The sequence below is a fragment of the Pongo pygmaeus genome, chromosome 10, assembly GCF_028885625.2.
Source record: "Pongo pygmaeus isolate AG05252 chromosome 10, NHGRI_mPonPyg2-v2.0_pri, whole genome shotgun sequence".
Lineage (NCBI taxonomy): Eukaryota > Metazoa > Chordata > Mammalia > Primates > Hominidae > Pongo > Pongo pygmaeus.
Window position 1 is genome coordinate 102,747,533 of NC_072383.2, and position 24,445 is coordinate 102,771,977.

Sequence of the window (24,445 nt, forward strand, 5' to 3'; positions counted from 1 at the left end):
TTACTATTTCAATCTCTTGTCTATTCAAGATTATAAGTCTATTTAGCTTCTCATTCCCTTTTTTTTCCCTAGGCTCAAGTGATTCTCATGCCTCAGCCTCCCAAGTAACTGGGATTACAGGTACGTGCCACCACGCCTGGCTAAATTTTGTATTTTTAGTAGAGTCAGGGGTTTCGCCTTGTTGGCCATGCTGGTGTCCAACTCCTAGCCTCAGGTGATCCACCCACCTTGGCCTCCCAAAGTGCTAGGATTACAGGCGTGAGCCATCGCACCCCGCCTCATTTCTTCTTGACTCAGTTTGGGTAATCATGTCTTTCTAGGAATTTGTTCATTTCATGTAGGGTATCTAATTCGTTGGCATATAATTGAATTTTTTATACTGTTAATATGAGCAGTCTAAACCAGCCTTGCATTCCCAGGACAAACCCCACTAGCTCGTGGAATATTATTATTCCTTTTGTATATTGCTGGATTCAATTTGCCATAATTTTTTTGAAGAATTTTGCATCTTTGTTTATGAGGGATATTGATTTACAGTTTCCTTTTCTTGTACTGTCTCTGTCTAGTTTGAGTATCAGGATACTACTGACCTCATAAAATAAGTTTGAAAATGGCCCCTCCCCTTGTATTTTCTAGACAAGATTGTATAGATTGGTAGGGTATCTTTTATTAAGTTTTATTTTCCTCCAGATATCCTGTTTGTAGGTGTGTGTGAGAAACAGAAAATGTTACTGAATCAGAGAGAGTCTTAAGTACCATTGTTTTCTACAGTTTTCTCTTAAACCTTGGGGTTAAAAGAAATCTGTTGAAATACAGTGTAACCACGTCTTATTTCTCAACTTTTTGTGAGAGATCTCAACTGGGAAGATTGATTGAGGTAGTTTCTTTTAAGCCCTGTTGTTGGTCACATTGACTGAACATTTTAGTGAACTAGGATTACTCCACTTACTGGATATTCTTAATACTAAGGTAACAATATGAAAAAAGAATGTATTTTCTGTATATATGTATAAAGCATATTTAGTGAAATTGTGAGAGTTATTGGTCTAGTATAGGCAAGAGAACTTTTTAGCTTAATTTAGTTCTCAACTGGTATATAGTATGTGTTTATATGAAGGATCAGTTTAGTAATTGTCCATAGATTCCTTTTATATTTTAATGACTGTAATTCAGGTTTTACAATCAGAAAAAGCACCTACATTGTCTTCTGTGTATATGTTTTTTGTCCAGAAAAGATATCTTTGTGGAATTTTTTTTTTTTTGGAGTGTTGCTCTGTCACCCAGGCTGGAGTGCAATGGCACTATCTTGACTCACTGCAACTTCTGCCTCCTGGGTTCAAGCGATTCTCTTGCCTCAGCCTCCTGAGTAGCTGGGACTACAGGCGCCCGCCACCATGCCTGGCTAATTTTTGTATTTTTAGTAGAGACGGGGTTTCACCGTGTTAGCCAGGATGGTCTCGATCTCCTGACCTCATGATCCACCCGCCTTGGCCTCTCAAAGTGCTGGGATTACAGGCGTGAGCCACTGAGCCCAGTTTTTTTTTTTTTCTTTTTTTGAGATGGAATCTCGATCTGTCGCCCAGGCTGGAGTGCAGTGGCACTGTCTCGGCTCACTGCAACCTCTGCCTCCCAGGTTCAAGTGATTCTCCTGCCTCAGCCTCCCAAGTAGCTGGGGCTACAGGCTCACACCAACATGCCCGGCTAATTTTTGTATTTTTCAGTAGAGATGGGGTTTCACCATGTTGGCCAGCCTGGTGTCGAATTCCTGACCTGGTGATCCGCCCGTCTCAGCATCCCAAAGTACTGAGATTACAGACGTGAGCCACCGTGCCCGGCTGCCAATGGCATTTCTCTCACAGAAGAGAAAAGTCTGATTTCTTTTTTTTTGAGACGGAGTTTTGCTATTGTTGCCCAGGCTGGAGAGCAATGGCAAATCTCGGCTCACCGCAAACTCCGCCTTCCAGGTTGAAGGGATTCTTCTGCCTCAGCCTGCCGAGTAGCTGGGATTATAGGCATGTGCCACAATGACTGGCTAATTTTGTATTTTTAGTAGAGACGGACCTTCCATGTTGGTCAGGCTGGTCTCAAACTCCTGACCTCAGGTGATTCGCCCGCCTCAGCCTCCCGAAGTGCTGGGTTTACAGGCGTGAACCACCACACCCAGCCAGTCTGATTTCTTTTTAAATTTTACTTTTATTTATTTATTTATTTATTTACTTTGTAGAGATGGGTTCTCACTATGTTGCCCAGGCTAGTCTTGAACTCCTAGGCTCAAGTGATGCTCCTTCCTCAGCCTCCCTGTTGGGATTACAAGTGTGAGCCACCATGCTCAGTGAAAAGTGTGATTTCTTAAGTCAGTTTTAAAAGGTAATATACTAAGAAAAACTTTAACATTTTATTTTTTCATTTAACATCTTTTATTTTTTATACTAATGATTTTTTTTTTTTTTTTTTTTGAGATGGAGTCTCACTGTCGCCCAGACTAGAGTGCAGGGCACGATCTCAGCTTACTGCAACCTCCACCTCCCTGGTTCAAGCAATTCCCCTGCCTCAGCCTCCTGAGTAGCTGGGATTACAGGCGCACACCGCCACACCTGGCTATTTTTTTGTATTTTTAGTAGAGATGGGGTTTCACCAAGTTGGCCAGAGTGGTCTTGAACTCGTGACCTCAGGTGACCCACCCGCCTTGGCCTCCCAAAGTCCTGGGATTACAGGCATGAGCCACTGTGTCCGGCCTACTAATGATTTTTTAAAAGCTGTGTAGTGGCTGGGTGCGGTGGCTCACGCCTGTAATCCCAGCACTTTGGGAGGCCGAGGTGGGTGGATTATGAGGTCAGGAGTTCAAGACCAGCCTGGCCAAGATGGTGAAACCCTGTCTGTACCAAAGATACAAAAATTAGCCAGGCATGGTGGCACATGCCTGTAGTCCCAGCTACTTGGGAGGCTGAGGCAGGAGAATTGCTTGAACCCCGGAAATGGAGGTTGCAGTGAGCCGAGATCATGCCATTGCACTCCAGCCTGGGTGACAAGAGCGAAACTCCGTCTAAACAAAGAAAAGCTCTGTAGTATTGCTTTTAAAATGATTTTTCTTATCTTATTAACAGCATCAATATTAAATTTACAGCTAGGTGAAAGAAAGGGTATGTTTTTCTTCTTCCATTTGGTCCTTCAGTACCTCTTCCATGTTCCCTGTGGTAGAGCCCAACCCTGACAGGAGACTCTTGGGGCTGAGTGATCCAGTAAACCAAGACTAACCCCCACCCCCTCCTACCTCAAACACACAATGTCTAGTTACAGTGGTAGCCTACATGGATTTCTGGTGTAATTTCTCTTATCATGAACCATTCCATAAACCAGTCCTCTGTGGAAGAGAGAGTTCCTTTCAAATGTGTATTCTCAGGCTCACACAGGCACTGAATCCTGGACCTGGCATATAATCATATTAGACTACAACTGTGGAGTGAGGCAAGTGGGAATTCTTGGCTAGGACCCTAACATAACTAAGGTTTAATCTTAACCTTAAATAAGACTCCTTTAAAGGAGGTACAAGCACAAGAGCTATAACCAGGATATTGTAGTCCTTTTTATAGCACTTAAATTCTTCTTATGACATTTATTTGTAAAAACTAAAAATCCTTTTAAGGCTAAAAAACCTACCTAGGGTTTTATTTCAATTTGGTAAATAAATACTACTAATAACTAAGATGTACTTATTATTAATTTCAACACTAGAAATTCATTATCATGTCCTTTTAGGGAGTCTTTAGTCTTCCTTCCTTGTGTTTCCATAAAGACTTCTGTTTTATTTTTCCAGCTTGTCTCATATCCTACAGACTTTCAGAAACACATATAACTACCTTCTTGTCTTCACTTGATTTGTAGACACTGTAATGGGTATAGCTTACCCATTTAAGCTTCCCCACTCTTAGGTCTTTCATGGAGTAACTTCTTTACTTAATGGGGTCTTGTCAGACCCAAGAGTAATATTTGTGTGTCTTGTGGGTTGAATAAAATATTGTAATAATTCTTACTTTGTTAAAAGGAATCTTCTGAGAGTGGTGTGTGTTTGCCATACTCTTTGCGCTTGAACTGAATAAGTTTTGTTAAGAGGTCTGGGGTTCTGTGGAAATCCTTGATTTCTTCTGACTTGCAGTCCAGTTGCTTTTAACCACAGGCAACAAGTAAAAATATGTGCATGACAAACCTGTAAACCAGAAAGTGATGACAGCAGGCGGAGTGGCGTGCTGTAAAATTTTTATCATCACACTTGAAGTGATCGTGTTGCTCATTAATGGCAAAAACTCAAGTTCTAACACATGGCAGTTTTAGTCTGTGTTTAGCCTTGCCATGTGCTTTCATCTGCCAGGCTCCTCTTTGCTTTCCCCTTTGTTTCCCTGCTTTGAAGTTCATTCATTGTCCTGGTTTACTGTGAAATGCCACTTGAGGTTAACTCAAAATAGGAGAGTGGCTTTATTACCTGTGCTTTCATACTACCTTTCTGTTTTCCAGTTTCCCCCAGTTAAGTTGCATTCCTTACATACCATGATGTTCCTCTGTTGTCAAACTAGAGCTTCTTCCCACAGCTAAGTGGCTGATCAAGGTTTCTCCAAAGAGATAAGTATCAGTTATATAGCTCTCTAAGCAATGTGTAGACTGAGAGCCACTCAAAACCTGGCTCTCTGCAGGCTTTCAGGTGGCAGTAGTCATGGGTGAGAGTCAGTGGTTTTGGCAGGTACAAGCACATATGAATTGTATGAAGATGTTTCTTGAGGAGGAGTGTCCTGGAGTGGAAGTGTTTTCCTTTAGTAATCCCACAGTTCAAATATCTTGCTTTATATCCCTAAGAGTACAAAGATTTCAATGAATTTCTCTGTTTAGTGAAGTCAGAGACAGGAACAAATGCAATAGGCTGGTATGCAACTTTAATTTTTTTTTTTTAAGTTTGGGAAATACAGGAAAGAAAAGTCATGGATAATTCTGTCATGCCAATATAACTAATATGACCATTTTGCACATTCTTTTTCAGGATTCCTATATGTCGATTTCACAGAATTGTAAAACTGTGGTACATAGGACTTGGTATTCTAGGTTTTTAAAAAACTAATAATTGTGTCAAACTATTTCCACATTATTTTGAATCTTGAATGGTATGCAGCCACTAAATAAGGTTAGAACAAGAGAGCTACTGTAATTTAGCCATTCCTCTAATGTCAGACATGTGTTGTTTCTAATTTTTTGCAACAGCTAATGATGTTATAATGAAATTGTTGGTAATAATTGGATAAAAAGAAGGGATTGAAGACAGGGAAAAGAAAGGGGTGTAGGCTGTAGAGCAGGGAGAGAACCTCTTTGCAGCTTAGCCTTGGGAGAGAGAAAGGCTGAGGCAAGGTATAACTTTGTCCCTGTATCTAGAAAGGTTATGGACATGTTCAGGAGGTCGGGAATGGTGAGTATTGATAGGCCTGTGGCCTGTTTTGTTCCACTGGGTTTTACAGGAAGTTAATATGATTGATCCTAAAGCTATAGCACTTTTATTGAAAGGGAATTTGGGACTATCCCCATTTAACTAGGTGATAGTAGCTATGTTAATAAAAACTACTGAAAGTTTTCCCTAAGAGAAGGCTAGGAGGTAGGGGTCTTTCAATGTTTTCATTATTTTAGATTTTTTTTTTTTAAAGGCTGGTCATCACAAATAAGAATACTGAGTTAAGGCGGGGCGCGGTGGCTCACGCCTGTAATCCCAGCACTTTGGGAGGCTGAGGCAGGTGGGTCACCTGAGGTTGGGAGTTCCAGACCAGCCTGACCAACATGGTGAAACCCCGTCTCTACTAAAAATACAAAATTAGCCGGGCGTGGTGGCACATGTCTGTAATCCCAGCTACTCAGGAGGCTGAGGCAGGAGAATCACTTGAACCCGGGAGGCAGAGGTTGCAGTGAGCTGAGATCGCACCATTGCACTCCAGTCTGGGCAACAAGAGTGAAACTCCATCTGAAAAAAAAGAAAAGAATACTGAGTTAAAAGGTATGGCCATCTCAGGAGGTTGCAGTGAGCCGAGATCCGAGATTGAGCCACTGCACTCTAGCCTGGGTGTTGGAGCAAGACCCTGTCTCAAAAAAAAAAAGAAAAAAAAGTATGGCCATTTGAGTAGTTTTTGACCCACACTGTCAAATTGTTTTCCGAAAGAATAGTATTAGCTTGTGTTACACAGCCCTATGGACTCACTTCGGTGTACATTTATCAGCACTGGGAGTTTTCATTTTTTTTGTATGTAAGAAATGACATTTTGGGGCCAGGTGTGGTGGCTCACGCCTGTAATCCCAGCACTTTGGGAGGCCGAGGCAAGTGGATCATGAGGTCATGAGATCGAGACCATCCTGGCTAACACAGTGAAACCCCGTCTCTACTAAAAAAATACAAAAAAATTAACCAGGCGTGGTGGCAGGCGCCTGTAGTCCCAGCTACTCAGGAGGCTGAGGCAGGAGAATGGCGTGAACTGGGAGGTGGAGGTTGCAGTGAGCAGAGATTGCACCACTGCACTCCAGCCTGGGCGACAGAGCGAGACTCCATCTCAAAAAAAGAAAAAAGAAAAAAAAAAGACATTTCATCGCTTGAATCTGCATTTCTCATTATGATATAAAAATAAAATAAATAGATCTTTTATTCTATTTTCTTTCTAATGAATTGGCTGTTTTTGTTCTTTATTCATTTTATCATTTGTGGTCCTGTTGTTTTCTTACCAATTTGCTGGAGTTATTTTTGTTGTTTTATTCTTTTTTTTTTCCCTACAAGTATTTTCCCTATGCTGCTCTTTCACCTTATACAAAACTATTATCTTTCTTTGCTGCATCTACTGCAAGAATGAAGATCATTCTCAGCAATCAGACTCTTGACATTACTCTGAAGGGACACACAGTGATTGTGAAGGGCCCCAGAGGAACCCTGTGGAGGGACTTCAATTACATCAATGTAGAAAGAACTCAGAAAAAAAAGAGGCACCGGATTGACAAATGGTGGGGAAACAGAAAGGAGCTGGCTAGCATTCGGATTCTTTGTAGCCATGCATAGAAGGGTATAACAAGGGTGTTACAATGGGCTTCCGTTACAAGATAAGGTCTATGTATGCTCACTTCCCCATCAACGTCCTTATCCAGGAGAATGGATCTCTTGTTGAAATCCGAAATTTCTTGGCTGAAAAATACATCTACAGGGTTTGGATGAGGCCAGGTGTTGCTTGTTCAGTATCTCAAGCCCAGAAAGATGAATTAATCCTTGAAGGAAATGACGTTGACCTTGTTTCTTTTTTTTTTTTTTGAGACGGAGTCTCGCTCTGTCACCCAGGCTGGAGTGCAGTGGCGCGATCTCGGCTCACTGCAAGCTCCGCCTCCTGGGTTCACACCATTCTCCTGCCTCAGCCTCCCGAGTAGCTGGGACTACAGGCACCCGCCACCGCGCCCAGCTAATTTTTTGTATTTTTGGTACAGACGGGGTTTCACCGTGTTAGCCAGGATGGTCTCGATCTCCTGACCTCGTGATCCGCCTGCCTCGGCCTCCCAAAGTGCTGGGATTACAGGCGTGAGCCACCGCGCCTGGCCGACCTTGTTTCATATTCAGTGGCTTTGATTCAGCAAGCCACAAACGGTTAAAAACAAGGATATCAGGAAATTTTGGGATAGTATCTTTGTCTCTGAAAAAGAAACTATTCAGCAGGCTAATAAATAAGATCTAAGAGTTGTCCAGCTATAGAAACAAGATGCCGGATGATTCCTAAGACCTATTTGTGATATTTAAATGATACAATAAAAGACCTATTGATTTGGGGGAAAAAACCCAAAAAACTATTGTTATTTTACGGTATATTCTGTTGCTCTTTTTGTTTGTATTTACTTCTAAGTTGGGAAGTTATTACTCACTAGAGATATAGGAAAGGTTCCATTTAATATGCTGTGTTATACAATAATAAAATGAAAAAACTTTTCCCCAAATTATCAAGTCATCATTGCCATACTATTTTGAAAGTACATTTTATTGCTTTGTGATGGTTTTTTTTTTTAAGATGGAGTCTCGCTCTGTCACCAGGCTGGAGTGCAGTGGCGTGATCTCGGCTCGCTGCAACCTCTGCCTCCCGGGTTCAAGCCATTCTCCTGCCTCAGCCTTCTGAGTAGCTGGGATTACAGGTGTGCACCACCATACCCAGCTAATTTTTGTATTTTTAGTAGAGACTGGGTTTCACCATGTTGACCAGGATGGTCTCAATCTGACCTTGTGATCCGCCCGCCTCGGTCTCCCAAAGTGCTGGGATTACAGGTGTGAGCCACTGTACCCGGCCACGTAATGGCTTTTTAAAAATCATAAGTGATTCTGTATTTGTCTCTTTCTGGTCTGTCTAATCTCTTTTACTGATCTCTGTTTACTTTTATAAATACAAGTAGGGAGGCTATTTTATTATTACTCTTTAGTTTCAGTTCTTACAAGTGAATAGTAAGTACTTCATGGATCCAAATATTAGGAATTGATCTCAGGCAAAAAAGTTGGGGCAAAATGGAAGCAACTTATCATTACAGTTTTTTATTTTTTTTATTTTTTGAGACAGAGTCTTACTGTCACCCAGGCTGCAGTGCAATGGCGCAACCTTGGCTCACTGCAAACCATGCCTCCCGGGTTCGAGTGATTCTCCCTCCTCAGCCTCCCAAGTAGCTGGGAATACAGGCACCCGCCATTATGCCTGGCTAATTTTTGTATTTTTCATTGTGACAGGGTTTCGCCATGTTGGCCAGGCTGGTCTGGAACTCGTGACCTCAGGCAATCTGCCTGCCTCAGCCTCCCAAAGTGCTGGGATTACAGGTGTGAGCCACCACGCCTGGCCCATTACAGTTTTATCTGCGTTTTTCTGACTACCTGGTTCTGTGCTGTTCTTGCAACATTTACTTAACATATTTCTTTGAATGCTGCTTCAAATTTTATTTCAAACTTGAGGGGGAAAAATAAGCAAATGATAAACATAAACAACATTTTATTTTCCCTTTTTGTTAGAGGCAGAATTTAAGGAAAAATTCTGATGATTTTGATTACAGGTAGTGGCTAACCTCTTATGATTTATTTACCTATCTATCTTTCCATCTATTTGTACATTTTTGTTTTGTTTTGTTTTTTTGGTAAACAGTCTCTCCCCAGTAAGAATGCAGTTCTTCTTAATCACAGAAGTTATTCCTTTCCTTGTGATGTCCTTCTCTGTTCTGTGTCTTGGCAAATATCTGAGCCTAATAGTTGGGTGGTGCCCTTGGCATAGATGTTATGTAAGGAATTGTCACCTGCTTTTAGAGTCAGTCATCCCATGAAATCGAAGGAGTCAGTAAGGCGTTATGGAATCAGGAGGCTTGTGTGACAGCTCTGACGCCGATACCAATTAATTACCTGACTGGACCTCAGTTTCCTCATCAATGGAATGAACACAGTTGGCCTAGTGACCCCAAATGTGTCTCCCAAGCTAACATTCTGTGATTCTCATTCTCTGAAATGTTACCACGAGGAATGTTTACTTATATGTTACTTTTTAAAATAAGAAAAATGGAGAACAGAAAATGAGAACTAGAGTTTAATTTTAAAGTTTTGAAGTGTCATTGATGAGGCTACAGTCATGTGTCATGTTGCTTTAGTCCAATAGTTCTTAATTAACAGTATGCATTAGAACTACCAGTGAACATTTAAAATATATGCATATATGTGTGTGAACATATGTAAATATATACACACATAAATATGTTTGTTTATTTATTTATTATTTACTGGAGACAGAGTCTCACTCTGTTGCCCTGGCTGGAGTGCAGTGGTGTGATCTTAGCTCACTGCAACCTCCACCTCCTGGGTTCAAGCAATTCTCCTGCCTCAACCTCCCAAGTAGCTGGGATTACAGGCTTGTGCCACAACACCCAGCTAATTTTCGTATTTTAAGTAGAGATGGGGTTTCACCATGTTGGTTGGGCTGGTCTCAAACTCCTAACCTCAGGTGATCCAACTGCATGGGCCTCCCAAAGTGCAGGAATTACTGGCGTGAGCCACCACGCCTGGCCACACACACAGATATGCATGCTTAGGCCCATGCCTTGCAAGTCTGATTCAGTAGGTTAGGGATAAGGATGAGACCTAGGAAGTCTTGGTTATTCAGATGCAAATAAGGGTTGAGAGGCCTCCCTTCCACTTATGGAAGGCAGATACTGTAGGTATAGATTGCTCTGGTATACTCTGCAACAAGTAAGTCCCATTGCTCTTCTGGGATCCTATAATTAATTGGCACAAATGTTAGTTTTTCTTTTTTTTTTCTTTTTTTTTTTGAGCTAGTCTCTCGCACTGTCACCTGGGCTGGAGTGCAGTGGCGCGATCTCAGCTCACTGCAGCCTCCATCTCCCAGGTTCAAGTGATTCTCCTGCCTCAGCCTCCCAGTGCTGGGATTACAGGCATGAGCCACTGCCCCCCTCCCAGAGAAATTACAACAAGCGAGAAATTACAACAAGCTAGTTTTTCTTTAAGAAGAACCCACTTCTCATTTTCTTATCTGTTCAGGCTGGTAAAACAAAATAACATAAAGTAGGAGGCTTATCAATAAGAGAAAACAATTTCTTACAGTTCTGTGGCCTAGGAAGTCCAAGATCAAGGTGCCAGTAGATTCCATGTCTGGTGAGGGCCCACTTCCTGATTCTCAGTAGGTACCTTCTTGCTGTGTCCTCACATGGTGGAAGGGGAGATGGGGTCTCTGGAGTTTCTTTCATAACTGCGCTAATCCCATTCTTGAGGGCTCCTAATCACCTCCCAAAGGCCCCTCCTTCTAATGCTGTCACTTTGAGAATTAAGATTTTGACAGAGAAATTTTAGAGGTATAGAAGCATTCAGATCATAGCACTTATATCTCAAAGATAAGGAGATTTCTATGTTCCTTTTCACTTTTCTATCCACATGTTAAGTATTAGTAACATTTGATTGTCTGGTATATAATGAAACAGTCTCTTGGTTGTTGACCCTGTCTTGACATTGTATGATAGGGGTTATTTAAAAATTTCTTAAATTAACTGTCTTTCTAAAAACTATTTTTATAAAATAATACATGTTCATGGTTTAAAAACACATAGTACCAAAAGTATGATGAAAGTGAAAGCTTGCCGGGCGTGGTGGCTCACACCTGTAATCTCAGCACTTTGGGAGGCCAAGGTGGGCAGATCACGAGGTCAGGAGATCGAGACCATCCTGGCTAACACGGTGAAACCCCGTCTGTACTAAAAATACAAAAAATTAGCCGGGTGTGGTGGTGGGCGCCTGTAGTCCCAGCTGCTGGGGAGGCTGAGGCAAGAGAATGGTGTGAACCCGGGAGGCGGAGCTTGCAGTGAGCTGAGATCACGCCACTGCACTCCAGCCTGGGCGAGAGACTCCGTCTCAAAAGAAAAAAAAAAAGTGAAAGCTTACTAGACATAATGGTTAATAATAAACATTTTGGGGATTTAGCTGATTTTATTAACACCATTTAAATATCGGTCTAGGTGTAGTGAGAGTATAACATACTGGTTAAAAGCATGGGCTCTACCTTTACATTTATGGTCAATTGATTTTTGACAAGGGTGGCAAGACATATCAATAGGGAAAGATTAGTCTTTTCAACAAATGGTGCTGAGACAGCAGGTTATCCACATGCAAAAGAAGAAAGCTGGATGCCTGCCTCATACAACACATGCAAATTAACTTAAAATGGATCATAGTCTTAAAGTAAGAACTAAAACTATAAGACTCTTAGAAAAAAAATAAAATCCTTGTGACTTTGGAATAGGCAATAGTTTCTTAGATATGACACCAAAAGTATAAGCAAAAAAGAAAAAGATAAATTTTACTTGATCAAAATTAAAAACTATATTTCAAAAAGACTTCTTTATTTTAAAGCTTTTTTTTTTAAAATGTAGGTTCTAGAGAACGATAACCTAAGTTTGAATTTTTGTAAGCTGTGCAACCCTGAGGAATTTGCATAACCTCTCTGAGTATGTGTCCTTTTTTGTAAAATGGGGATGATGGTAGCAGTGCCCACCTAACGATATTGCTGGAAGGATTAAATGAAAGGAGGCATACAAACATTAACCCTCTGTCTAGTTCTGGATAAATACAAATATCAACTATGAAGATGATAAGGAGATTGAAGAAGGATGAATGGCTTACTTGATATCAGCAGAAATGAGAAGAAATCACCTAAGGAACAAGTAGTAAGGGTGGGCTTGAGCTTGGTTTATTCGTGGGCCCTGAAGAAGATGGATAGTTTAAACATTTTTACAAGTTGGAGGTAGCAATCTCTTGGTGGTTTTGACTGGTGATGACACCCAGGATGACAGTGCTGTCATGTGGGGATAACATACCACTAAGCTGGATCATGTTTGTTTTGATGCCTGATTGGGCCAGCACAAAATCCTGAGGAGAAAATTATCTGCAGAAAGTATTTTATTGCAGTCTTGCTGCATCTTGCCTGAAGATCCTGTGTCTGCTTATCCAGGAGTTAGCCTGGGATAAAACATGTAAGCTTTGGTTTGAGTGGTCTGCCCCTGTGTCTGTAAGCAGGGTTGTGTTGGAAGGGGACGTCTGTCTGACATTTGGCCTCTCTGCATTTAAACCATGGTTGGGAATAGAGATGGCATAAAATGTGGCCTCAGTATTTCCAACCTGTTACTTATTTTCCTGTGTCCAGGGAAGGTTCTGATTATGGCTTGTTACTTGGCAGGATCCCCTGAGAACATATCTTGAATGTGATCTGAGTCAGGAATATTGAATAATTTGTCAGAGGTTCCAGTCAGATGAAAGAACTAAATCTATAATCTTCATTAGAGTCCTTCCTTCCTCAGATTCCTTATTTTGGCCTGTGGGACTTAAATGGTATGGCTTTTAGAGTGAACCTAGTATTAGAAAATGCATCATCCTGTTTTCCTTTGTGATAATTACCATCCTTACTTCCAGTACTTCTAGCTAAAGATCATCACCCTGGTAAAACTTTGCCAGAGAACCCAGCAGGATTCACCAGCACGGCCACTGCAGACCCCAGAGCCCTGCTTCAGGCCTATATAGACGGTCACTCCGTGGTCATCTTCAGTAGGTCCACATGCACACGCTGTACTGAGGTAAGGCTTTAAACTCAAGGGGTTTAAATGGAATTGTAGGAATTTGATAGACTTTTGAGCTCAAATGTAAACAATTGGATTTTGCCTTTAGGAAGAGTGTATGTAGGCTGGGCGCAGTGGCTCATACCTGTAATCCCAGCACTTTGGGAGGCCAAGGTGAGCAGATCACATGATCAAGAGATCAAGATCATCCTGGCCAACATGGTGAAACCCCATCTCTACTAAAAATACAAAAATTAGCCCAACATGGTGGCATGTGCCTGTAGTCCCAGCTACTTGGGAGGCTGAGACAGGAGAATCACTTGAACCCAGGAGGCGGAGGTTGCAGTGAGCCAAGATAGTGCCACTGTACTCCAGCTTGGGGGACAAAGTGAGACTCCGTCTCAAAAAAAAAAAAAAAAAAAAAAGGAAAAATGTATGTAGGTGTAACTTGCTTCAGAGTAATTGTAAAATGTGGATTTGATAACAAAATATTGCTTGAATAATCTCTTTCTGAGCTTTTGGGAAGTATGAGATATTTTCAGGTAGTCAAGGTCAGGGAAGGTTAGGGTGGGGGGGTTACCAAACCAGTTGATTTGCTGCCGTTTCAGATATGTCTGTAGGGAGTATTTCATAAGGAATGGTTACTTAGGGTACTACCAAATTTTGATAAATATCTCTTCATGCTGTGGTTTATTATGGGGAAAATAACTTCACAAAGAATAAACTGTTTCCTACTTGGTTCTTAATCTTAGATTATCAGAGAGAAAAGGTCAGTGGTTACAGCCAAGGGGAGGATTAGTTTAGTCCACCCTGAATAAACCAGGGTGGACTTAACCATTAATGAAGGTGAGAATTGAAAAGCAAACCTGATCTGTCTGGTGCTTCATAGGAACGCTGAGGGCATTTAAATGTTACTGAAGTTTAGCTCTAGGCCTACACAATGGAGTCTTAGGTAAATATAAATGGCCATCTGTCCAGGTTCACTGGGAGGTTAATTTATTATTATTATTGTGTGTGTATACATATATATATATATATATTTTTTTTTTTTTTTTTTTTTGAGACGGAGTCTCGCTCTGTTGCCCAGGCTGGAGTGCAGTGGTGCGATGCCGGCTCACTGCAAGCTCTGCCTCCCGGGTTCACGCCATTCTCCTGCCTCAGCCTCCCGAGTAGCTGGGACTACAGGCGCCCGCCACCACGCCTGGCTAATTTTTTGTATTTTTAGTAGAGATGGGGTTTCACTGTGTTAGCCAAGATGGCCTTGATCTCCTGACCTTGCGATCCACCTGCCTCGGCCTCCCAAAGTGCTGGGATTACAGGCATGAGCCACTGCGACCGGCCTATTTTAAGTTTAATTTTCTCTCAACTTGTCTGCCTCATGACTTACTTTCCAGATCTCAAGGAGTTTGAATTCAGAAGCCTTTTTATTCTGGAAGCCTTACATAGAAATAAATGGGCTTATGGGCTTTTTGGACTCTCTCTCTCTCTTTCTGTCTCTTGTTCTGCGTGTGCGTGTGCGTGTGTGTGTGTGTGTGTGTGTGTGTGTGTGTCTGTGCACATGCGCACTTTTTTCCCCAAGTAAAGAAAAAGGAAGGTGGGCGACGAAAACACTGAAGTAGGGAGACCCTTTCATCCTTGTCTCTCTCCTGAACACATTCTGCATCGATGCCACCTTAGGTTTCATCCCTATCAATATGATAGTGATGCCTTTCATGTAGGACATCATATTGGGAGTAGGATTGCAAAGAGGCAGAAGACACAAGTCCCATCCCTGGGGGTTTGCTCAACTGAGAGGGCAGAACATAGGCTTAAGAAGAAAAACCATGTCAGATAACCCATGCTAAATTCTACATGATTGGACAGGCAGTAAGTGCTAGAGAATTTAGAAGAGGGCTGGGCATTAGAAATCTGCTATGTAATTCTTGGCATCTGGGGGCTTAATTATCTAGCTCTGCAATTCTTATCTGCTTTTGGGACCTACTGCCCCTCCTCCCCCCCCCCCACTGCCTGCCACTTCCTTTTTTTAATCTTTAAAATGAAGGGCTTGAACTAGTTGCTTATTGAGGGTTTTTTTGTTTTTGTTTTTGAGACAGTCTCGCTCTGTTGCCCAGGCTGGAGTGCAGTGGTGTGATCTCGGTTCGCTGCAACCTCCGCCTCCTGGTTCAAGTGATTCTCCTGCCTCAGCCTCCCAAGTAGCTGGGACTACAGGTGCACACCACCATGCTTGGCTAATTTTTGTATTTTTAGTAGAGATGGGGTTTCACTATGTTGGCCAGGCTGGTCTGGAACTCCTGACCTCGTCGTGATCCTCCCACGCCAGCCTCCAAAAGTGCTGGGATTATAGGCGTGAGCCACTGTGCCCAGCCTGAGGGTTTTCTTAGTTCTGAAATTACGTGCTTGTCTAGTCTTTTTCGTTACCAAACAGGTTAAGAGCCTGGACTCTGAAGTCAGAGTGTGGATCTTGGCTTTGTGATTTATCAGCCATGTGGCTTTAGTTATTTACCTGTGGTGCCACAGTTTCCCCATCTGTAAAATGTGGATGATAATAGTACCTATATCATAAGTTTGTTATGAGGATTAAATTAATTAATATTTATAAAAGCCATAGAACATACCTGACACATAGTAAACACTATATCAGTGTTTGTTAAATAAAAGAACTATTTGCATTTTTCCTTTTCCTATCAGGACTTAAAACCTTGGGTGGTTAATCTTCGTTCTGTCAGTACTGAGGCTAGATAAAATGGTAATCAACAAATACCTGACTTAATGCTAAGTACAATTAATCCTATCAGTGGGTAAATAGCTACCATTTGAGTGCCAACTATGTGCCAGGCATTCAGTCACTCTACTTATATTTTCAAACATTATTAAAGAATTGGGAGCTGGGCACAGTGGCTTATGCCTGTAATCTCAATGCTTTGGGAGGCCAAGGCAAGAGGTTCACCTGAAGCCAGGAGTTTGAGACCAGTCTGGGCAACATAACAAGACTCTATGTCTATGGAAAAAAAAAAAAAAAATATATATATATATATATATATATATATATATATATCGGCATGGTTTGCATGTGCCTGTAGTCCTAGCTTCTCAGGAGGCTGAGGTGAGAGGATCATTTGAGCCCAGGAGTTAAAGGTTACAGTGAGCTATGATTATACCACTGCACGCCAGCCTGGGTGTCAGAGTGAGACCCTGTCTCTAAAATAAATACATATGGGCACAGTGGCTCACACCTGTAATCCCAGCACTTTGGGAGGCTGAGACAGGCAGATCACTTGAGGCCAGGAGTTCAAGACCAGCCTAGGAAACATGGTGAAACCCTGTCTCTTCTAAAACTACAAAAATTAGCCAGGCGTGGTGGTGAACGCCTGTAATCCCAGCTACTCAGGAGGCACAGGCATGAGAATCACTTAAAACTCAGGAAGCTAAGGTGGCAGTGAGCCAAGATCTTGCCTCTAAGCTACAGCCTGGGTGACAGAGCAAGACTCTATCTAAATAAATAAATACATAAAATAAAAATTAAGAAATAAATAAATAAACAGAAAATTCTGATTTTAACCCTGCTCTAGTTCTGGAATGAAGAGTTGGGCTAGTGGTCAGGATTGCTACTAGTGGTAGATAGTCAGTGTGCTCCTTGCAATCCCCGATCTCTTTGACCTGTCATTGTTCTTTTTTTTTTCTTTTCTTTTTTTAGTCCCCATTATGCCCCAGAATGTTCTTATTCTTACTGTTATCTCTGAAATCTACTAACTCCCTCATTTCCCAGCTTTCCTGCCTATCCCTGAAAACGTAAAGCTCTGCCTATATTTCCCCCAGTTTTACTTAATTAAAACTAGCCTGGGAATGAAGAACTTTTCCTATAACATTTGTTGGTTAGTTATTTGCATGCTTATTTAAACATACAGTTGCCCGAGCGCAGTGACTCACACCTGTAATCCCAGCACTTTGGGAGGCCGAGGCGGGCGGATCACCTGAGGCCAGGAGACCAGCCTGACCAACATGGAGAAACCCCATCTCTACTAAAAATACAAAAATTAGCCAGGCTTGGTGACACATGCCTGTAATCCCAGCTACTAGGGAGGCTGAGGCAGGAGAATTGCTTGAACCCGGGGGGCAGAGGTTGCAGTGAGCCGAGATCGCACCATTGCACTCCAGCCTGGGCAAGAAAAGTGAAACTGTCTCAACAACAACAACAACAACATATAGTCATCCTGGCAAATTTATTTAATATCATTATCCAAACAATCCCTGGGTATGTCAAGTCTTCTAGATAAACATCCCCTGGTTTTACCTTGTTGATTTCAGATTGTTTTCAGATTGGTGCCAGTTAATTTGGAAATTAATTTTCGATGCCTTTGGCCATGAAAGATGATTAGGTGCTTTTCCTGGTAAAGTGGTGAATTTCTTCTGAGGGTGTACAACTCATATACTTAGCTGTTCACATTTATTTATTTATTTAAATTACCTTGAAGTAGAATTTTCCCAGGTTATTTTCTTTAGTTTTTATTTAATCATCTCATTTAACAACTGGGATATGAGTAAATCAGAATAGAGAAACTTTGTTTTTATATTTGTACTTGGTCTGATGAATGTGTATTTCTCTATGGGATGAGTAATGTCATTTGCATTAATTCAAGTTGGGAAGTGCCCATAAGGAAACTAATGTCTACATAAAGGTAGCTTTCCACTCTTGCATAACACATTAATTACCATATGTGTTTTGCATGCATCTTGCTGTGAAGAGGTTTTAAAGTGCAAAGATAATCCCTCTCCACCTTTTCAGAAATGCAATATTTGTTTCTTATAGCTATTTCAGAGTGGTGGGGGGAACTGAATTCAGATTCAGACTGGGGCTTAGGTGACATCTAAAAGAGTTTAAGAAAAAGACTACTGGCTGGGTATAGTGGCTCACGTCTGTAATCCCAGCACTTTGGGAGGCCGAGGTGGGCAGATCACGAGGTCAGGAGACAGAGACCATCCTGGCCAACATGGTGAAACCCTGTCTCTACTAAAAATACAAAAATTGGCTGGGTGTGGTGGCGCATGCCTGTAACCCCACCTAATTGGGTGGCTGAGGCAGGAGAATCGCCTAAACCTGGGAGGCAGAGATTGCAGTGAGCTGAGATAGCGCCACTGCACTCCACTGGTGACAAAGTGAGACTCTGTCTCAAAAAAAAAAATGAAAATGAAAAGAAAAAGAAGACTAATGAGGTTGTATGAATGAACTTATTTTCCCATTTTATCAAAATGTTGAATTCAGTCCTATAGAAATGATAGAAAGCTCCTAGTGTACTTCTATACAATAGGAAGTCTACTGTTTTAGTAGTTAAGTTTAGAATGAGACAAGAATATATTCTCTTTTTTTGTTTTTTTTCAAGAATCATTTTCCTCATTGATCATCTCTGTGAACTTCAGGCTACTCTGGCCTTTTAAATTTTATTGTATAACTGGAGGAATATGGTTCTAAACTTTCCTAAATTATTGACAGGCTGTTTGTGTCTTGTACATAAAAGTCTCTTGTGTTAGTAGTTTAAATGTTATCTAGTGGTATAAGTAACTTTTAAATAAAATTTTGTTTTTTACCGGTATAATTTGTATAACCATGAGCATAAGATTTTTTGTTTGTTTGTTTTATTTAACAGTCTCAGAGCATAATAGATTTTTTGTAACTGATTTATTGGTTGAGGGTTACTCAGCCAAAAAAGAAATAATACTTTGACTATTGTAAAATATATTTTTCCCGGGTTTGCCACATAATGCTTTGGAAACATTAAGTGTTCCAATGCTTTTTTAAACATAGTATTAAACCCGTTTTATAATGAGGTAGACTGAGTCACTAAACATATAAAATGTATCTTATGAAGCGATACAGATGAATCATTGACAATTGAATAGAATCAACAGACTTCAGATACTCTTGTAAATATCATTTCTGTCAACAGGGAGAATCTTATGGGTTACATAAAAGTGAATTGGAAAGTTTTCAAAGGTGAAGGCTGGTTGAGGAAGGAAGTAACAAAGGTGGATAAGAGATTCTCCTGTTGGTTATAACCTCATTTTTCATTTTCCTCCTTGTTTTTCAACTTCTTGCAGGTAAAGAAGTTATTTAAATCTCTGTGTGTTCCTTATTTTGTGCTTGAACTTGATCAAATAGGTAAGTTTCTGTTTAATATGTAAATCATAGCTGCTGACTGTACATTTTATTTCATTTATTCTATCTGGCTTTAATTTGTCTTCCTTGAGGTTTATATTGTTTAGTGAGCACTTGCTAGTTGATTCCTCTTTTTGGTCATTTAGACAGGGCACTCTCCTGGAGCTAATCATATTTACCTTTAGCCTTTACCTAGTTTATAGCCTTGGTATTACCCAGAGTTTCCTCTTACTGAAATTATTATTCTTATTACTCATGAATCTAGTTACAGATACAGTATTTGCTGGTTTTATGGTAACTTTACTTTTGCAAATTTGTCTCCTTTCTGATAAGTAATACAAATAGTATTTGAATTAAATATAAATTGAGATGCATTCAGAAATTTTGGCAGGGACATACAAAGATCAGTAAAGGTGAAAGATCCATGAAAAGTGCTACTGGGAAATCCCAGGGAGAGAAAGGTTGGTGGAGTAAAATGGAAAGCTTCTTTCTAGGACCATGGTGCTCCTTTTTTGTGGGTCAGAAAATCCCAAGGGCTCACAGGCAAACATTACTAAGAATCTAATCTAGGCCTGTTGGTGACTCATGCCTCTAATCCCAACACACTGGGAGGCCAAGGTAGTAGGATCGCTTGAGGCCAGGAGTTTGAGTCCAGCCTGAGCAACAGAGTGAGAGCTTGTCTCTACAAAAATAAAGAATTAAAAAATTAGCCAGGCACAGTGGCATGAGCCCATAGTTCTAGCTACTCAGGAGGCTGAGGCAGGAGGTTTGCTTGAGCCAAGGAGTTCAAGGTTACAGTGAGCTATGATTGCACCATTGCACTCTAGCCTGGATTGCTGAGTGAGACCTTGTTTCGAAAAACAAAAAGGATCTGCTAGTGGCCAGCACCGTCATTTCTATTAGGAAAAGTGGGCCCTTCCAGTTCAGGAAGAGGAGGTAAACTTCATGCCTAGTAGCTTAAAGGAAGCAGAGTCCTGGGCATTGAGAGCCTCTGCTCAGTCTCCAAAGGAATACAAAGAAAGGGCCTGGCATGGTGGCTCACTTCTGTAATCCCAGCACTTGGGGAGGCTGTGGTGGCTGGATTCCCTGAGGTCAGGAGTTTGAGACCAGCCTGGCCAATATGGTGAAACCCCATCTCTACTAAATAATAAAAAAAATTAGCTGGGTGTGGTGGTGTGCGCCTGTAGTCCCAGCTACCTGGGAGGCTGAGGCAAGAGAATTGCTGGAACCCAGGAGGCAGAGGTTACACTGAGCCAAGATCGCACCACTGCATTCCAGCCTGGGTGACAGAGTGAGACTCTGTCTCAGAACAACAACAACAACAACAACAACAACAAAGAAAGGACTCAACTAGACAGAGAAAGATATATGGCAATTGGGAGATACGAACAATTGGCATATAAGTTTCATTTCTTTTTTTTTTTTTGAGATGGAGTTTCACTCTTGTTGCCCAGGCTGGAGTGCAATGGCGCAATCTCAGCTCACCGCAACCTCCGCCTCCCAGGTTCAAGCAATTCTCCTGCCTCAGCCTCCCGAGTAGCTGAGATTACAGGCATGCACCACTATGCCCGGCTAATTTTGTATTTTTAGTAGAGATGGGGTTTCTCCATGTTGAGGCTGGTCTTGAACTCCTGACCTCAGGTGATCCGCCCACCTCGGCCTCCCAAAGTGCTGAGATTACAGGTGTGAGCCACCGCGCCCGGCCATAAGTTTCATTTCTAGGGTCAGGAGGAAGGAGGTAGTTGTGTGGCAAGACATATTACTTGATGTTTCTAAAGATAGGTTCTCTAACACAGAAAGCATCACATAATAACTACCATATATAGAGTGTTAGTCCCTGTTTTACATGGACTATGCTGGGTTAAGTATAGTCACCTATCCTCACATGAACTCAGCAAAGAAGATATTCTCTATATTTTATAAATGAGGAAATTGAATCCCAGAGAATTCAGTTAACTTCCTTAACATTGACCCAGTGCAGTGGCTCACGCCTGTAATCCAAGCACTCTGGGAGGCTGAGGCGGGAGGATTACCTGAGGTCAGGAGTTCAAGACCAGCCTGACCAATATGGAGAAACAGCATCTGTACTAAAAATACAAAATTAGCCGGGCATGGTGGCTCATGCCTGTAATCCCAGCTACTCGGGAGGCTGAGGCAGGAAAATCGCTTGGACCCGGGAGGCAGAGGTTGTGGTGAGCCAAGATCGCGCCATTGCACTCCAGCCTGGGCAACAAGAGCGAAACTCCATCTCAAAAAACAAACAAAAAAACCAAAAAACAACAACAACAGAAAACTTCCCTAACTTCATATAAATACTGGATCTATAATTTGGACAGAGGCCTATGTAATTCTGAAGCCTATGTTATTTCCATAATACTATGTTGTCTGGCTCCTCTACAGTGACCCTTCTATTCCTTCATTAAGGAAGGCTCTTGCCCCTAAATACTCCATAGTATGAAAGGAAATCTCAATAAATAAAATTTCTTCTGGGTCCAAAAGTAGCCTTTTATAAAAATATAAATTTTCTTGGGAAACTTAAGTCACTTGCAACTTGCTGTGAATTAGGGAAAAATAACCAAATAGAACAATAACCAAACAAGCAAATTAAATTAATATAAGATAAAGCAAATGAACATGTCCTTCAAGGATGGGAAAGGTAAAGGAGGTAACATCGGAAGAGATGGGCAGGATGAACGCACTAAGTGCTTGGGGAGCATGATTTGTAAGGATTTACTCTCTGAATCTGGAAAACTTGTGTTTTTTGGTAACAAATGTCAGATGTTTTATTTCTAAATCTGTTAGTAAGTGGCTAAGGAAGTTTTAAGAGTCTGTGATTTAATACATGTAAGAACTTTATTTTCAGTCCCAGAAAATAAGCATTGGATTATGAATTGACTTTTGTCCTGGTGGTTCCCCAGTTATACTTCCCTTGTTCTTTCTTTCTTTTTTTTTTAAATTGAGATGGAGTTTTGATCTTGTTGCCCAGGTTGGAGTGCGATGGCACGATCTGGGCTCGCCACAACCTCCACCTCTCGGGTTCGAGCGATTCTCCTGCCTCAGCCCCCAGAGTAGCTGGAATTACAGGCATGCGCCACCACAGCCAGCTTGTTTTGTATTTTTGGTAGAGACAGAGTTTCTCCATGTTGGTCAGGCTGGTCTCGAACTCCTGACCTCAGGTGATCCATCTACCTTGGCCTCCCAAAGTTCTGGGATTACAGGCGTGAGCCACCACGCCCGGCCCCCTTGTTCTTTCTTAAATGTCCTCTTTACTTTCTCTACCATTTTTCAGACTATTCTTATCTTTTTTAAATGTGTATTGCCAGTGAGGAGGTGCGCTGACTGAAAAATCTATTAAATTTCTTCTTTTCCAACTACTTTTCTGTGTGAGACTGGATTTTTCATTTACTTCTACCAAAACAACATATATTGCAACAAATTAATCCAGAAGCAAATATGGGAATCTAGTTGTTTTTTATTAGGACCGATGCTAAAAAAATTCAAAAAATGTGAAACAATGCCAGTCTTTTCACTATGTTTATTTATTTATTCTGAGTCGAAATAAGTGCATTCTTAGCTCACTGAGCAAAGATGCACTGAGTTCACTAAGAAAGTGTATTCTCAGCTCACTGAGCAAAGGTGCAGTCTCAGCTCACTGCAACCTCTTCCTCATGGGTTCAAGCAATTCTCCTGCCTCAGCCTCCCAAGTAGATGGGATTACAGGCATGTGCCACTACGCCCGGCTAATTTTGTGTTTTTAGTAGAGACAGGGTTTCTACTGTCTGATGTCTACTCCTGATGTCAGGTGATCCACCTGCCTCAGCCTCACAAACTTTTGGGATTACAGGCGCGAGACCAGCTTGGCCAACATGGCAAAATCCTGTCTCTACTAAAAATACAAAAATTAGCCGGGCGTGGTGGCGGGCGCCTATTATCCCAGCGACTCAGGAGGCTGAGGCAGGAGAATTGCTTGAACGCAGGAGGCGGAGGTTGCAGTGCGCTGAGATTGTGCCATTGCACTCCAGCCTGGGCAACAAGAGCAAGACTCTGTATCAAAAAAAAAAAAAAAAAAAAAAGACCAAGTTTGACACCCCATTCTAAGGCAAGCAGGAAGCATGAATATTAACACAGTTTTGATTTTGTGAGATTTATTTGTCCCAAGCATAGGAGGAACACCATTCTACATGTGCAGTTGGCCTTAGCCACACAGGAGAGATGTGATCTGGTTCATGTCTTCGAGGAGCTTGTAATCATGGAGCTGGAACTGCTGATGCAGTCTTCTAAGTGCTGGTTTCATGAATAAACACCTCCTTTATCTGTTTCTTCTGGATTCCAAAAGAACCCTCCATAGGCATGATTTTCACACCAGTGTTGGCTACGTAATCTTCCCAGGGCCTGGATCATAGTGGGTATTTAAAAAGTCAGAAGATCAATTGGTAGACAGGAGTATTTGGCATAGAATCACATGGGTGCATTTATTCATTCAGCATATTTATTGAGTGCCTGCTGTGCAGTAGGCTCTGTATACTAAGCACTGGGAATACAGTAGTATACTAGGCAGGTGTTCTTCCTGTCTAAAGGAATTAGACTTGTTTGTGTGTTTTTTTCTTTTTTTTCCAGCAAATTCCTCTTATTTTCCTTTAGAGTTGAGGGCCTGTGTACTGCCTAACTGCATTGGTAATGGAGTGAGTGCCCCATGAATTCCTGTGTTTGCAGTAGTATCACCTCTCACAGAAAATCAAGACGAGAAGTTGTGCTACCAGGGGATCCTCTGTCTTCACCCTAACACTTTCTTCTTCCTTCTTTTGGCTGTATTTTGGCCAGTCTACATAAATTAAGGTTATTATTTGAAAACAACCATCAAGGTCCACTGAGTTCTACTGAGATTGGTATTGGAGAGAGAAACTCAGAACTGGGAGGCCTGGCATTCATGTCCTGTGTGTAGGCAGTGGTAGTAGTCATACATGCTATCCTCCCTGTGCCAGAGGCTTATGCATGTTCTCCTATTTAATCTTCAGAATACCACCAATCAGGTAGGTGGTGATATCACCTTCTTATGATGAGGAAATAAAAACATAGTAAAGTATTAGTATACAGGGTGGCTGGCTTTCTAGTGAACCTACTGGCAATTCGTGGTCCCTCCCACTACTTCCTGAGACTATCTCGTAGAACCTTCCA

At 41.5% G+C, this 24,445-nt stretch overlaps 1 protein-coding gene and 1 pseudogene across 1 annotated transcript in view; both read left to right on the forward strand.

Moving 5' to 3' along the window:
* LOC134737651 (uncharacterized) overlaps positions 1–23,967 on the forward strand; it is a 76,038-nt gene extending 52,071 nt beyond the window's left edge. The window contains exons 3-6 of the mRNA XM_063647234.1: positions 73–120; positions 12,977–13,137; positions 19,213–19,273; positions 23,888–23,967. Coding sequence (XP_063503304.1) covers positions 73–120; positions 12,977–13,137; positions 19,213–19,273; positions 23,888–23,967 — 350 coding nt within the window. The remainder of the gene's footprint in view (positions 1–72; positions 121–12,976; positions 13,138–19,212; positions 19,274–23,887) is intronic.
* Positions 6,860–7,720, forward strand: LOC129010625 (large ribosomal subunit protein uL6-like; annotated as a pseudogene).
* Positions 23,968–24,445: the final 478 nt, after the last annotated feature.